This window comes from Ammodytes marinus, assembly GCF_949987685.1.
Source record: "Ammodytes marinus genome assembly, chromosome: 9".
Taxonomy (NCBI): Eukaryota; Metazoa; Chordata; class Actinopteri; order Uranoscopiformes; family Ammodytidae; genus Ammodytes; species Ammodytes marinus.
In genome coordinates, this window is record NC_137213.1 from 32,844,029 (window position 1) to 32,859,387 (window position 15,359).

General features: G+C 40.1%; 1 protein-coding gene across 1 annotated transcript; it reads left to right on the forward strand.

The window, feature by feature from the left end:
- Positions 1-1,962: 1,962 nt before the first annotated feature.
- Positions 1,963-14,778, forward strand: LOC307255513 (NLR family CARD domain-containing protein 3-like; the record flags this gene model as incomplete). The annotated part of the gene is made up of 12 exons (XM_080034196.1): positions 1,963-2,024; positions 2,909-3,013; positions 3,450-3,506; positions 3,961-4,065; positions 4,659-4,737; positions 4,870-5,098; positions 5,765-7,547; positions 8,080-8,250; positions 9,163-9,324; positions 9,750-9,796; positions 9,988-10,254; positions 14,705-14,778. 12 exons carry the CDS (start codon positions 1,963-1,965, stop codon positions 14,776-14,778), a joined length of 3,141 nt encoding a protein of 1,046 aa, XP_079890322.1.
- Positions 14,779-15,359: the final 581 nt, after the last annotated feature.

The window sequence follows — 15,359 nt, forward strand, 5'->3', positions numbered from 1 at the left end:
GTGTGTGTGTGTGTGTGCATGTGCGTGTGTTCGGTGCTTGCGTGTGTGTGTGTGTGTGTGTGTGTGTATGTGTGTGTGTGTGTTTGCGTGTGAGTGTGTGTGTGTGTGTTTGCGTGTGCTTGCGTGTGAGTATGCGTGTGTGGGTGTGGGTGTCTTTGTGTGTGCTTGTGTCTGTGTGGGTGTGCTTGCATGTGTATGGGTGTGTGTGTCCTTGTGTGAGTGAATATGCGTTTGTTCTGGGGGGGTGGGGTGGGGGGGTTGAATGGTGTCAGAGATGCTTTGCCAATTGTCATGGCGCCTCTTTTCATTATATAAATCATAATATACAAATCTTAAAAATGCATTTGTTAGCATGTTTTAAAGTCAACCTGTAATTTGTTCCTGAATTTATTTACTTTGATATTTAATTTTTACATTTTATGTATCAATTTATTCAATTTAATTTGTCTGTTATATTTCTTTACATTTTAGTAAAGCCTAAACATACAATAGCATAGCACTAGGTGAACTAATATTGGCATAAACATTTATTTATTATATTGAATATTTTATTAATTTTTATATTTAGTTTTAATTTGGGGCTGGTAAGTTCCTCCACACATTGACAGAGGTGAAACTTTTATTGATAAATTTACCAAAAAACTAAAGCATCATCTAGTTGCCTTTTAGTAGAACTACAAATTAGACTCAGTATTTAATCCCACAAGCACTGTCTGTGTTCCAGTCCTTTCCTGTTATTTAGTTTGGTAGAGACAGATTTAGTTTGTCCCAATACATGATGTCAGATGCAGCGTGCTGAAAAATACCCAGATGTCCTACTACATCCGGTGGTGAGTTTTAGTGTTGAAACCACCAGCTTTATGGAGGTTCTGACCCACAATCCACTGCAGCAGTAGTTACATCACATGGACTGAGCCTCCCAGTGAAAACAACCAGCAATTAAACAGATATATAAACAAGAGGCAAGATCAAGGAGCCATGTTAAGATTAAATAACTGAGTTAAGGTAGCCTACTTCATGTCCCAAGTGTAGCATACTGCATACTTTTTTCTGGACAGCTGTAGTATGTAGAATAGCAAAGAGAACAAGTATGAGATTTGGAACGCAGAGACTATGTCACATTACATCACTTAACATAACATCTATCTATAAAACAGCTTCCAGTCAGATTCAGTGGATTTGTCTTCTCTTAACTGCAGCTCAATAGGGCCATCTAGTGGCCTGATAGTAGAACTACACACCAGGATCAGTTTAATCACACAGGCCATAAAACACTGGCCCTGCCTTCCGATGCCCATACATTAGGAATGTAGTAGGAACATTAAATTACTAATTGTTAAACTCAATAAACAATCTTGAGCAGCTTTGAATGTTCCAGGAGGACACTGACCGCCCGCACTACAAGAATGCAAAACAGTTTCTATCATAGAGCAGTGACAATACTAAACTCTACTCCCACTGTACTGCCACACTGATACTCCCCATCTCATACATACATGATTGCACTATCGACACTTATGGACTTGGACTTTTTAAAACATTTTATTTACATATATTATATATATATATATATTCTATATTATATATATATATATATATATATATATATATATATATATATATATATAGTTGTTTTTTTATATTTTCTTATATTTATATAACTGGGAAACTGGAGGACAGCTCCAAAAAAATTCCGTTGTCATTGTGCAATGACAATAAAGATGATTCTGATTCTTAAAGACATTTTCAGCTGGACAACCAATGACGTTGGAACAGGAAACTAGGGTTTGATACCCTGTCAGGGTGGGGCAACTCCAGTGAGGGTCCTTAGGCGAGACACTCGATGCTAACTGCCTACCTAATTGTAAGTCGCTTTGGATGAATTACTGTCCTCTGCTAAATGACAAACAAATATTTGTTTCTCCCTTTAGGTGACAGTGTGTGTGAGCTGAGTTGAGCAGCATGGATCCGTGTGAGGACAGAGAGGAGGGAGGGGAACATGGCGGACACACCAAAGATCACAGGTGATATGATCGTCTCAAATTGTTATAGTTTTATTATTATACGTTTATTTTAGGGCATTTTTTGCTTTTACGAGACAGCGATAAAATGGGGCTAATGTTTTGGTATTTAGAATGTTTTAAATCACTAACAACATTTTTTTGTAAATTGAAACGTTTCCCAAAATATTCAGTTCATTCCGGACAACTTTTCCAAGCTATTTACACTCGAAGCTCTGTGTGTGTGTGTGCGTGTGCGCGTGCGTGTGTGTGTGTGTTGAACAGACCAGACTCTCCTGAACCTGGACCTGAGCCCAGCTGTGTGTCCTTGAAGAGTGACGATTCAAGAGGATTCCTCATTGATTTTAAAGGACAACAACCCTCCACTGCACAGAGGTAAAGCAGTACTAAGGCTGCATTTACATGGTCTTGCCTTTCTGCCCCATTCCAATTTTTCCCCTTTTCTTGACTGCTTGCTTACATTTACTTACATTTACTTACATCTACTAAAAGCGACCCATATCCGATACCTGTGCTTACATTTATATTAATAATACTTGGTCGCACTGTGTACTCAGGTGATATTGAATGCAAGACCATATTGCACAACAAACACTAGGTGAGTGTGTCCAATTAAGGAAGGGACTTACCAAAAACTTTTTTCCGCCATTTCTCTCCATCGTCAACAATGGCCAAGTCTTCTATCTAGTTAACGCTGTGTTGTGTGTTTCTATCAGGAGGAAATCCAGCGTTAATACACAGCCTAGACAATGTAAACACTAAACAGGCATGTTGCTAGTCACAGTGGGCCCCGTTTGTTTACCTACCAGGTTTTTTGTTTTCAAGCAAGCATTCACCAGAATCGCTGACTCCACCTTTAATATTTGTTTGTTATGTGTTTCCATCAGGAGGAAGCTGGAGGAAAAAGAGCCCAGCTGTTTGTCCTTGAAGAGTGACGACTCAAGAGGATTCCAAATTGATTTTAAAGGACAACAACCCTCCGCTGCACAGAGGTAATCCTGAAATAAATAAAATATTAATTGATTGATTAATGTTCTCTTATAATTTTCCAGGGTTTTTTATAAAACTTTTTTTTTTAAACGTGCATGTTTACTTTCAGCTTATTCTTCACATACATTGAAATTCTCTCACACCACACTGTCCCGCTGTTAACAAGCTATTTTCTTTTATATGCATGGAGCGTATAGTTGCAAAGCAGCCACAAGCAATACAGTGGTCTTTTAAAAAATCTCCAAAAAGCTTAAAAAACTTTTATAAATGTAGTTACTGAGATCCTTTAGTGACAAGGCAGCTCGATGGTGTTTCGTGCCCCCAACGGAGCCTTCAAGGCCTATGCCTGGCACAACACACAACACTTCTTTTTTTCAAGAGTTCACCAGACTAACTTACTACACCTTTAATATACTGTTTGATATGTGTTTCTATCAGGAGGAAGCTGGAGAAACCAGAGCCCAGCAGTGTGTCCTTACACTCTGCGGCAAAGAAGTAAGTTGTATACATTAAAATATGAGAGTTCATGTTTAAACCATTTAAAAAAAACTTTATGTTTAATTTCAGCTTAATTTCTTTTTCATATATATTTATATTCTCAGCTGTTTAAAAGCTTTTTATATATTGTATTACATAGTTACCGCCAATCGGACTGTTAGTTCACTCGACATGGTACCGTGTTCTTCCGCATCTGCATCCGATGATTCACAAGTTGATAAGTCAAGAATTTTTGAGTTTTTGGAAGAAAAAAAATCGAACAGCTGATATGGGGCAAATCGCAACCTATCGTAGCAGAATCAGACATACTTTGGTCAATTAATCGATTCCCCTCCTGTGCTTATATACTGGGATAAGGACCTAAGGCCAATAAAAATGGTCTATTCGAGCTGAAACCGTAGCTCGACTTAAGTGTGCATGTAAACGTACTGAGTGTTATGTTATCTATCAGGAGGAAGATGGATAAACCTGAGCCCAGCTGTGTGTCTATGAAGAGTGACAGCTCTATGGGTCCTCCTTTATCCTTCAAAGATGGACATCAGTCTGCTGATCAGAGGTGAGTATTTAAAAATATAATTAAACAATTTGTTTATCGGATTCCCAGACTTCAGATTTCATTTTCTTTTCCAATTGTTCCACAAGTAAGGACAAACTCGTTTAAGATCACAAACAAGATGACAAACAAGAATATGAACAACATTCATACAGAAATATACTTCATACAAGCCGTTCAAGGCGCATGAAGAGCTTTAGATTTATACAACCGCAACCCCTTCCCAACACAACTACGCCTTGATATCCTCTCCATGAATATCACAAACCGGATTGCAGCCCTGGTGGAGGCAAACCCCCACCGGGAAAGAGTCTGACACAGCTCTCGCTTTTAGAGATGGGATGGCCCAGTACCCAGTAGATCAATAGTTCATGAAATACACAAACCAGCCCATCTGGCACCAACAACCATACCACTTACAAAGTGCCTTAATCACCTTTTTCCCCATTTTGATGCTTGGTTTGAACATCAGCTAATCATCTTGACCATGTTACATGCATTAAATTGATGCCATTTGATACATATTGTCTTAATACCTTACTGGAAAACATTGTTAAAGAAATAATGTGAACTAATTCTCCATGAATCCTCAACAGAGTCATCCAGGAAACCTCAGATCTTTCTAGTGGTCAGTTTGCCCAGCAGCATCAAAAACACCTGGACTCCACATTTATGGTTTGTACATGTTCAACAGCTACTTTAACATCTGTTCTGTTCACAATGACCTCCATGCTGTATGTTTGGATCTGATGTTTGGTTCCATGATTTTAGTTTGTGTCATTCATACATTATACCATTCTGTTCTAGCTGCTGGAGGAGAACATCTACACTTTTGTGAAGAACGAGCTGAAGAATATGCAGAAGCTTCTGAGTCCAGATTACCGGGAAAGCACAGAGAGTGAGAGGGAGGATGAGGAGGTGTTGGACAGTGAGGGTGAGGAGCAGAGGAGGAGCAGCAGAGAAGCTTTTCTGAAGATCACACTGCACTTCCTGAGGAGAATGAAGCAGGAGGAGCTAGCTGACAGTCTGCAGAGCAGTAAGGCCACACTCACACTTGCTTCATGCAAATACATCGCCATGTCTCAATATCCAAAATACGCTGGATGAGCCGCTCCTATTTTTGGCACCCTTTTGTTTGGGTACCAAGCCATCTGAAAGGGTGCCAAAACGGTGGAGCTACACATTGCAGTCCACTTGCTTGGTCGAAAGCATTATATCCGTGTTACACTGCCGTGTTTAGTCACCTGGGAAAGAGTGAAGAAAGTATTGTGTTTAGCAAGAAATGTCGGCGCACAGCTCTTTGTTTACTGTGTGGTGTTTTCCCTCTTCATTTAGTATCAGGGGGCTACACTGTGTCCCACTGCTACTGTCACCATAGCTGTAGCACTTCAGACAAGTTGCATGTGATGCAACAAAAAAAAGAAGCAAATGTTACGTATGACTAAGTAGCCCTCATGCCACGTTCAACACACATGCACCAAACTTAACATGTTTACGTAACATCTCAATACGCACAAGGCCTCTTGAAGCCATGATCCAAACCAAAACCAACCAAACCAAACATTTAAACAAACATCCACCAGATTAGATCGGAAATGGCAACAGTGGGATTTTTCAGTCAAATGAGCGGACCAGTTCATCCCTGATCACAGATTTAATATTTAAATCACTTTCTGAACTTTTTTGTTGTGTATTAATTCAGGAAGTCGTTCTGGAGTTTGTCAGCGTGAACTTAAAAAGCAGCTGAAGCAGAAAGCCCACCATGTGTTTGACGGGATCTTTCAAAAAGGAAAAAAAACCTGTCTGCATCAGATCTACACAGAGCTCTACATCACAGAGGGAAGGACTGGAGGAGTCAATGCTGAACATGAGGTCAGACGGATTGAAACAGCATCCAGGTACCCACACAGACCAGAAACAACAATCAGACAAGAAGACATCTTTAAAGCCTCACCTGGAAGAGATGAACCAATCAGAACAGTGATGACAATGGGAGTGGCTGGCATTGGGAAAACAGTCTTAACACAGAAGTTCACTCTGGACTGGGCTGAAGACAAATCCAACCAGGACATTCGGTTCATATTTCCATTCACGTTCAGAGAGCTGAATGTGCTGAAAGAGAAAAAGTTCAGCTTGGTGGAACTTGTTCATCACTTCTTCACTGAAACCAAAGCAGCAGGAATCTGCAGCTTTGAAGAGTTCAAGGTCCTGTTCATCCTTCACGGTCTGGATGAGTGTCGACTTCCTCTGGACTTCCACAACAATGAGACCCTGACTGATATTACAAAGTCCACCTCAGTGGATGTGCTGCTGACAAACCTCATCAGGGGGAAACTGCTTCCCTCTGCTCGCCTCTGGATAACCACACGACCTGCAGCATCCAATCAGATCCCTGCTGAGTTTGTTGGCATGGTGACTGAGGTCAGAGGGTTCACTGACCCACAGAAGGACGAATACTTCAAGAAGAGAATCAAAGATGAAGAGCAGGCCAGAAGTATCATCTCCCACATCAAGAAATCCAGGAGCCTCCACATCATGTGCCACATCCCAGTCTTCTGCAGGATCACTGCTACAGTTCTGGAGAATGTGATGAATACCAGAGAGGGAGGAGAGCTGCCCAAGACCCTGACTGACATGTACATCCACTTCCTGGTGCTTCAGTCCAACCAGAAGAACATCAAGTATCTTGGAGGATCTAAGACCAATCAACTCTGGAGTCCAGAGCACAAGAAGATGATTTTGTCCCTTGGAAAACTGGCTTTTGAGCAGCTAGAGAAAGGAAACCTGATCTTCTATGAATCAGACCTGAAAGAGTGTGGCATCGATATCAAAGCAGCGGCAGTGTACTCAGGAGTGTTCACAGAAATCTTTAAAGAGGAAAATGGACTGTACCAGGACACAGTGTTCTGCTTCGTCCATGTTAGTTTCCAAGAGTTCCTGGCTGCTCTCTATGTCCATCTGTCATTCATTAACAGTGCAGACAATCTGATGTCAAAAGATAAATTAATCCACCACACATCTCCAGAGACCCACTTCTACCAGACTGCAGTGGACAAGGCCTTACAGAGTCCAAACGGACACCTGGACTTGTTCCTTCGATTCCTCCTGGGTCTTTCACTGGAGACCAATCAGACTCTCCTGAGAGGCCTGCAGACACCGACAGAAAGTAGCTCACAGACCAATCAGGAAACAGTCGCGTACATCAAGAAGAAGATTGAAGAGACGCCCTCTGCAGAGAAAAGCATCAATCTGTTCGACTGCCTGAATGAACTGAATGATCGTTCTCTAGTGGAGCAGATCCAACAGTACCTGAGCTCAGGGAATCTCTCCAGATATTACCTCTCTCCTGCTCAGTGGTCCGCTCTGGTCTTCATCTTACTGTCATCAGAAAAAGATCTGGCCGTCTTTGACCTAAACAAATACACAGCTTCAGAAGAGGCTCTTCTGAGGCTGCTGCAAGTGGTCAAAGCCTCTAACAAAGCTCTGTAAGTACGGTTTATTCCTAAATAAATACTGTATTATCTTTCAACAGGAGTGAAAAATAAACAGCGTCTTACTTGTTTCCTTACTTTTGTCTCTCCAGACTGAGTGGCTGCGACCTTTCAGAGAAAAGCTGTGAAGCTCTTTCTTCAGTCATCTCCTCAGAGTCCTCTAGTCTGAGAGAGCTGGACCTGAGTAACAACAACCTGCAGGATTCAGGAGTGATGCAGCTATCTGCTGGACTCGAGAGTCCAAAATGTACACTGGGCACTCTCAGGTAAGATTAAATCACAGTCTGTCTTAAGTTATTTAACGTATTGCTCCTAAATATTAACTATTTAATTGAAACTGCTTTCAGATTCATGAATCGTGTCAACATCATACAGATCGGCCAGCACTTGGTTGGTGTCCGAGTGTGGTGGCATGTACACGGTGCACATGATCATGACAGAGGCATCTAGATAGGGGTTCCTACAAGATAAGAATCCAATCAGCAAAAGTCAAAACATGTTTTTCTATTTATTATTTCCTCTCCAGATTGAGTGGCTGTGACCTCTCAGTGAGAAGCTGTGAAGTTCTCTCTTCAGTCCTCAGCTCCTCCTCTAGTCTGAGAGAGCTGGACCTGAGTAACAACAACCTGCAGGATTCAGGAGTGACACAGCTGTGTGCTGGACTGAAGAGTCCGCACTGTAAACTCGAAACTCTCAGGTCAGAACAAATTCCAATTTGCCTTAGAGTATATATTTCTATTAATTATAAGCTCAAATTTTTCCAGAGAAAACTACTCACTTGTCTTTTTCATCAAATTCAGATTCAGTTTTACATTTTGTATTATGAATGGTTTTTTTTTGTTAAAAGATATTTTTTGGGCATTTTTATGCTTTATTTGATAGTGCAGAGAGACAGAGGTGAAATGGGGCAGAGAGGGGAGTGACATGCAGAGAACGACCGGGTCTGCTGCTGGGCCCGGCCCGGGAGGGGGACGCCTTACCAACTGAGCTAAAGGCGCCCCCTTATTATGAATGGTTTTGTATTATGAATGGCTAAAATGGCCATCCATCTGTTATATTGATTTCATTGGACTTTGATTAGAACATTTCTGTTTATTGCAAGGTTTTTAACATGTGCTAGGAAGAGATTATATATCATTATAACCAAAGTCCCAAACTCAACATTTTAACACAATTGTTTTTTGTCTTCTTTTTTATTATTTCCTCTCCAGGCTGAGTCTGTGTAACGTCTCAGAGAAAAGCTGTGAAGCTCTGTCCTCAGTTCTCAGCTCCTCCTCCAGTCTGAGAGAGCTGGACCTTAGTAACAACAACCTGCAGGATTCAGGAGTGAAGCAGCTTTCTGCTGGACTCGAGAGTCCACATTGTAAACTGAAAACTCTCAGGTCAGGATTCATTAACTCGTTAATTTGATGACTGTTTAATATCAGGTTTATATTTATATAAGTGGATAAACAACTAACCTTTATGTGTGTGTCTGCTAATGTGACCTCACACATGACCTTGAACCAACCTTGGGCAGTAGTTTTTAGCCTACATAATTACCTGTATTCTTGTATTTGATTGACGAAGTATCCTCAGATGATCTGCCATGTTTTTTGTGTGTTTGCAGGCTGTCAGGCTGTCTGATCACAGTGGAAGGGGGTGTTTCACTGGTCTCAGCTCTGAGCTCAAACCCCTCCCATCTGAAAGAGCTGGACCTGAGCTACAACCATCCAGGAGACTCAGTGGTAAAGATACTGTCCGCTGGACAATTGAAACTGGAAACACACAGGTATGGTCAGGCTGCCGCAGATACGATCAATTTGCACTTTTCCAAAGGCACTTTTGACTGCGCCGAGTCAAACTGTGCTTCGCTGATAGCATTACCATTATTACTTGAACTGCGCCGGATATGTAAGCCAAAGCTTGCCGGCCCCACCTCAAAGCAGGTGTGTTGATGTTAGGGGAGCTACTTCCTTAATCAACATACAATACATTGTGTCATTAATTAAAGCCAAAATAATTCTCTGCATAGCTAGCATAACTGCAACAACCATTTAGCAAATAACAACCACTAAGTCCACTTAATAATTAAAATCCCAATCAAACACATGAAACATAAACCAAACTGTTTATGAGAGCGATGTATTTTATGTCCATGTCAGCATGATGAAAGAGGATATTCTGGTCTGAAACCCCCCCCCCCCCTTATTTCAGGATGGACCATGGAGGAGTCCAATGGTTGAGACCAGGTCTGAGGAAATGTAAGTATGTTGTAATGTTATTCAGTCATCAAACTGTCAATCAATGAATAGATGATGGATTAATAACTGGCACTATGATAATAATAATAATACATTTTATTTATATAGCGCTCTTCTCTCACTCAAAGCGCTTAATGATGTGCCTTTCTCTCCATCAGATTCCTGTGAACTCACACTGGACACAAACACAGTAAACAGGAAGATCAGACTGTCTGACAACAACAGGACGGTGACATACGTGGACGAGGATCAGTCGTATCCGGATCATCCAGAGAGATTTAACCTCACTCCTCAGCTGCTGTGTAGTAATGGTCTGACTGGTCGCCGTTACTGGGAGGTCGAGTGTAGAGGAGGGCTCTTCATATCAGTGAGCTACAGAGGAATCAGCAGGAGAGGAAAGAAAGCAGACTGCAGGTTTGGAGAGAATGATCAGTCCTGGAGTCTGACCTGCTCTGATGGTGATGGTTACTCTGTCTGGCACAATGACATAAGAACATCCATCTCCTCCTCCTCTTCCTCCTCCTCTGTCTCTCACAGAGTAGCAGTGTATGTGGACTGTCCTGCTGGCTCTCTGTCCTTCTACAGTGTCTCCTCTGACTCACTGATCCACCTCCACACCTTCAACACCACATTCACTGGAGAACCTCTGCACCCTGGGATTGGGTTTGGGTTCTGGTCAAGGATTGGGTCTTCAGTGAGTCTGTGTTCTCTCACAGAGCGAGAGTGAAACATTCCCACTGCATAACAGATCAGTCGATTAGAAGTATTTCTGTTCTAGACTTACTGAGGTACAGTGTGTTGTATAAATTATTATGCAGCATTTAGTGATGGGATTCTAGAATGCAACGCTCCCTTGCTAACCCCTCCCTTGGGGAGAATTTACTGAATCTAAAAAGGCCTTTAAGGACAAGAAGCTAGTTACTAAAGATGGCATCATCCACCACTGCCTCAAGTCTTTCCATAATATCAAGTGATGAGGTGAAGATGTATTTAGTTATTTATTCTATAGTACTTCTTCTTCTTGGTCTTCCAACAGGTGCATTTCCCCAGGACGCCCACTATACAAAAAAGTGTGAGGTCGTATGTCCGTTCTGTGCTACTGTAGAAACATGAAGGTCTCTGAGTAGGGTCATATAAAAGGCTCATTCTTAGGTACATTTCTTAATTTTCTAGCAATTATGCACTAATTAAACACACATGAATATTACCTTCCATTTCCACAAGTGCTTAAAGAGGCTCAGAGGTTGTTGTATTCATCTACTGATTTGTGTTTTTTAAGTACCCTAAGGAATATAATTCCTGTATATTTTAATTTCACATTTTTCATGTTTGAACACGTTTATTTTACATGCCTTTTGTACTTTGAAGTTGTATCCTCTTGAAAGAGAGATGAGATTTGACATGAGATTTGACTTCACACTCTCTGTACTGAGTGCAGCTCAGAGCTTAATGGGGCCGGGAGGCAGAGATCGCAAAGTAAAATTAAGTAAATAAAAAGGGAAAAAAAGGAATACTGATGCTTCCAGTAATGTTTATGCATGATATGTCTTTTAGCCGTTGAATTGTGTGTGTTTCATTTCATCACCTTATTGTACCCAAACTAAATGTTCACCCCTCAACTCTGTAACCTTAAATAGGTGAGGTAATGTTAAATGCTTTTGGGGATTTTTTTGGCTTTCAGACCATTTGACTTTTTATACTCTTTTGAATCATTTACTTCTGTTTGAATATAATTCATGTATATTTTAATTTATACATTTTTATTGTTTGAAGAAGTTTATTAATAGATGGCTTTTGAGTCATTTACTCTTGTTTGAAAGTTGTATATTTTCTGCTAAGCTTGCTGAATAAAACCAGGTAGATCTTTTGATCTACTGAAAAGGCAGAAATCTCACTCATCCTTTCTGCGTCTTCACACCACGTAGAGGTTCCCCACCGAAGCTCTGGTAAGACCCACTGAGATTCTTTTTTTAAGAACAGAAACACACAACTGTAAAAGTGAACACACAAACAAAAGACACAATAAAATAAACAACTAACATGGCGTACTCTACTTTACAGGTTTCTAACATGGCGTACTCTACTTAACAGGTTTCTAAGGACATTGTTTAAACTATAGGCAAATGTTAAGCAAAAAAATAAGTCATGAAGGTCACTAAATATTTTTTTGCCTTATAATATAATACATTAATTTAATTTAAATGTATTTATATCAACATTTCTGTAGCAATTGTTTAGACAAAGTTGTGTGTGTGTGTGTGTGTGTGTGTGTGTGTGTGTGTGTGTGTGAGAGTGAGTGAGTGAGTGAGTGAGTGAGTGAGTGAGTGAGTGAGTGAGTGAGTGAGTGAGTGAGTGAGTGAGTGAGTGAGTGAGTGAGTGAGTGAGTGAGTGAGTGAGTGAGTGAGTGAGTGAGTGAGTTTGGCTTCTTGTATTTACCTGCAGACTCCAGCAGGTGGGGTCAGAGTCCTGTTGGAGATAATAACACAATTAACATCAAATGGATAAAAAACTGCAAAGAATTGTACAGAAAACTATCAAACTTCTCATAGTGTTTCTATTGCCCACTTCTATTCAGGTATATACAATTTTCAATTTCCAGGCTCTGCATTATTTTTCTTTATGTGCTCTCTCTCTCTCTCTCTGTATCTCCCCTCTCTCTCTTTTCACCTTTCAACCTCACACATTTAATGTTCAAGTCCACGTACTTGGCATTTAATTACTAACCGACATTTAATGTGCCGGTCGACTAGTATTTCTGGTGCCGCCTAGAGAAGCCGTTTTACCGTTCAACCGACTAGTCATGTGCTAATCATCCCTAGTTTTCAGTTAAATTTTAACATTCACTTGTTTGTGCCTCGTTTTGTTTACATTTCCCTCATGTTCAACCTGACACAGTTTCTTTGCGCTCTCTGAAAACTTTACAGTATGCATCTCCCGGACAAATTTTTCAGTGACGTAAACAGCTTGCTATTTGGGCAATTCTGACCCACAATCCAGTGCGCACTGGAAGTGACTTCACATCGACGGAGCCTCCGTTAGATAGAAAACAAACGGGGATGCGACGGATATAAAAGCAAGATCAAGGCGCAATGTTATGATCAAATAAATAAGTTAAAGTATGTCCCAATTGTAGTATACTGCATCCTAACTAGATTAATTTTATGATCAGATGTAGAATAGAGGAAAAGAAAGAGTATGCGATTTGGAACGCAGGGAGTGTCTTTGGGATCTCTGAAAACTTAAAAGGCATCTCCAGTGTAAGATTGTGTTTACATTTTATTCTTCTTACCTTATAGTTGTCCTCAGTGATGAAGCTTTCCGTGGTGTATGTAACACGGCATGAATATCCCTCCAGATGAAAGTGAAGAATGTTGAAATGTGAAATTCCAAAATATAAAAAAAAAAAATCAAACCAAAAGCAGTTGGTCTTCTTCATTCAAGGTTTTAGTCCCGGCAAATGCAAAGCTAGGCTGTGTAATTATGGTTTAGGAAATTCCTTATTATTCACCACTTCATCAATGCGTTACTATTTCATGTCGTAATGGAATCCTTGATGTGATAAGGCAGTCCGTGGTGTACGTAATACGGCATGAATGTCTCTCCTGATGAAAGTGAGAAATGTTGAAATTCCAAAATGTGAAAAAAAAATCAAGCCAAAAGCAGTTGGTCTTCATTGGACGTTTTAGACCCGGCAAAAACAAAGCTAGGCTGTGTAATTATGGTTTAGGAAATTCCTCATTATTCACCACTTCATCAGTAAATGTATGCATTACTATTTCATGTCGTCATGGTATCCTTGACGCGAGAGTTAACGTTAACGCGAAACTAGTCAAATTTAGCGCAGGTTGACAGACAGTTGTTGGTGACATAGTGGAATTAACCGTTAACCTTGACAGCTGTAGTTTATTGAGTCTCCAATATTTCTGCATTGTTTTGACTAGTTAAATTTAAGACTTTTTACACCTTTACAAGTATAAATGTAATTTAAGATCTATTTCACGGCCATAGTTTAAAAAAAATATAGTCAAGATATGAAGAATAATTGAAGTCCCTAAAACACATTGCACTGTTTAACTTCTATGGTTCTATGTTGGTTTAGCATTTTAGTGACAGTGTGATCAATACACATTGTTCCCCAAAACTCATTTAAAAATTAGACTGAAGTTAAAGCAACTTTATAGAAGTAACATTCACTTCCAAATCATGTTTAAGGACTATCAAAATCTTTTTCTTTTTTTACAGAACACACAAACAAAAGACAAAAATAAATACTGAAATAGCGACCCCTACTTTACAGGTTTCTAAGGACATTGTTCAAATTAAATAAATAAAGTGGTAAGTGTTAAGCAAAAAATAAAACGTCAATAAGGTAAGAGCTATAAATATCTTTTTAAGAATGTATTATAATCGTAAAGCTTGAAATTCAGATTATATGTGTGGGCATTATCATAATTGTTCAGTTGTCTATTTACTAGCAACTGTTTTAGTGTTAATGCTAATATTTATATTGCTAAAACAACTGCTTCAGACAGTGAAATAAATAAAGTAAAGTGAACAGAAATGAAATTGTAACTTTGATAACTTTACAGGAACTCCCTCACAAAACCACAACACAGCAGTAACAGGAGTGTTTTCATATGATTTAGGAGGAGCGAGTTCAGTTTTCTTACCTTACAGTTGCCATCATTGGAGTAGCAGTCCGACGTCAAAGTTATGTAGCATGCATGACGTTAGCTAGACAGTAACACGAATGTTAGCTTAGCTAGCTAGAAGCAGCGTATTGTTTTTACTTACCAACACAACGGCCAAACTTCCTACCAACTTTCCCGAGCGAAATTTCTATACATATATATTTTTTTAAATGTTTGTGTTCCTATGCGAGTGTTTGTGTGTGTGTTTCTTCCACAGCTGTTAATCCAGTTCGTCCTCCGGTCATTGTCCGCTGTTCCCGCCGCGATGCAGACGGTTCAAACTTTGAGTGACAGTTGGTGACGTCACGAGGCGATCGGTGCTCGCGGTAGAGCGTTGGCCAATCACGTCAGGTGTAGGCCTGATGTATGTCATCTTTATCTATATTATATATTCTATAATCTATGGTAGATAGATAGATAGATAGATAGATAGATAGATAGATAGATAGATAGATAGATAGATAGATAGATGGATAGATAGATCTAACCAATACACAAGGGGCGACCCTCTACCTCACCATATTGTTTAGTTTAATATTTAGTGTGTATGTTGGCCTATGATAGCATTAGTCACTGGTAAACTGGTCCAAAGGCATGGGTGCTCTGGGAACACGTGTGTGTGTGTGTGTGTGTGTGTGTGTGTGTGTGTGTGTGTGTGTGTGTGTGTGTGTGTGTGTGTGTGTGTGTGTGTGTGTGTGTGTGTGTGTGTGTGTGTGTGTGTTCAATGATATGGGACAGTCCACGACATGCACAGAAGTCCAACAACCAAAAGCATGTGTTTGAATCAGGGTGAGTATTAAAATTCTTCTTTTTCAATAAAAGTTCAAACACCAAACGTTACTGTTTCAGAAATATCAAAGTTTAATTGGTTG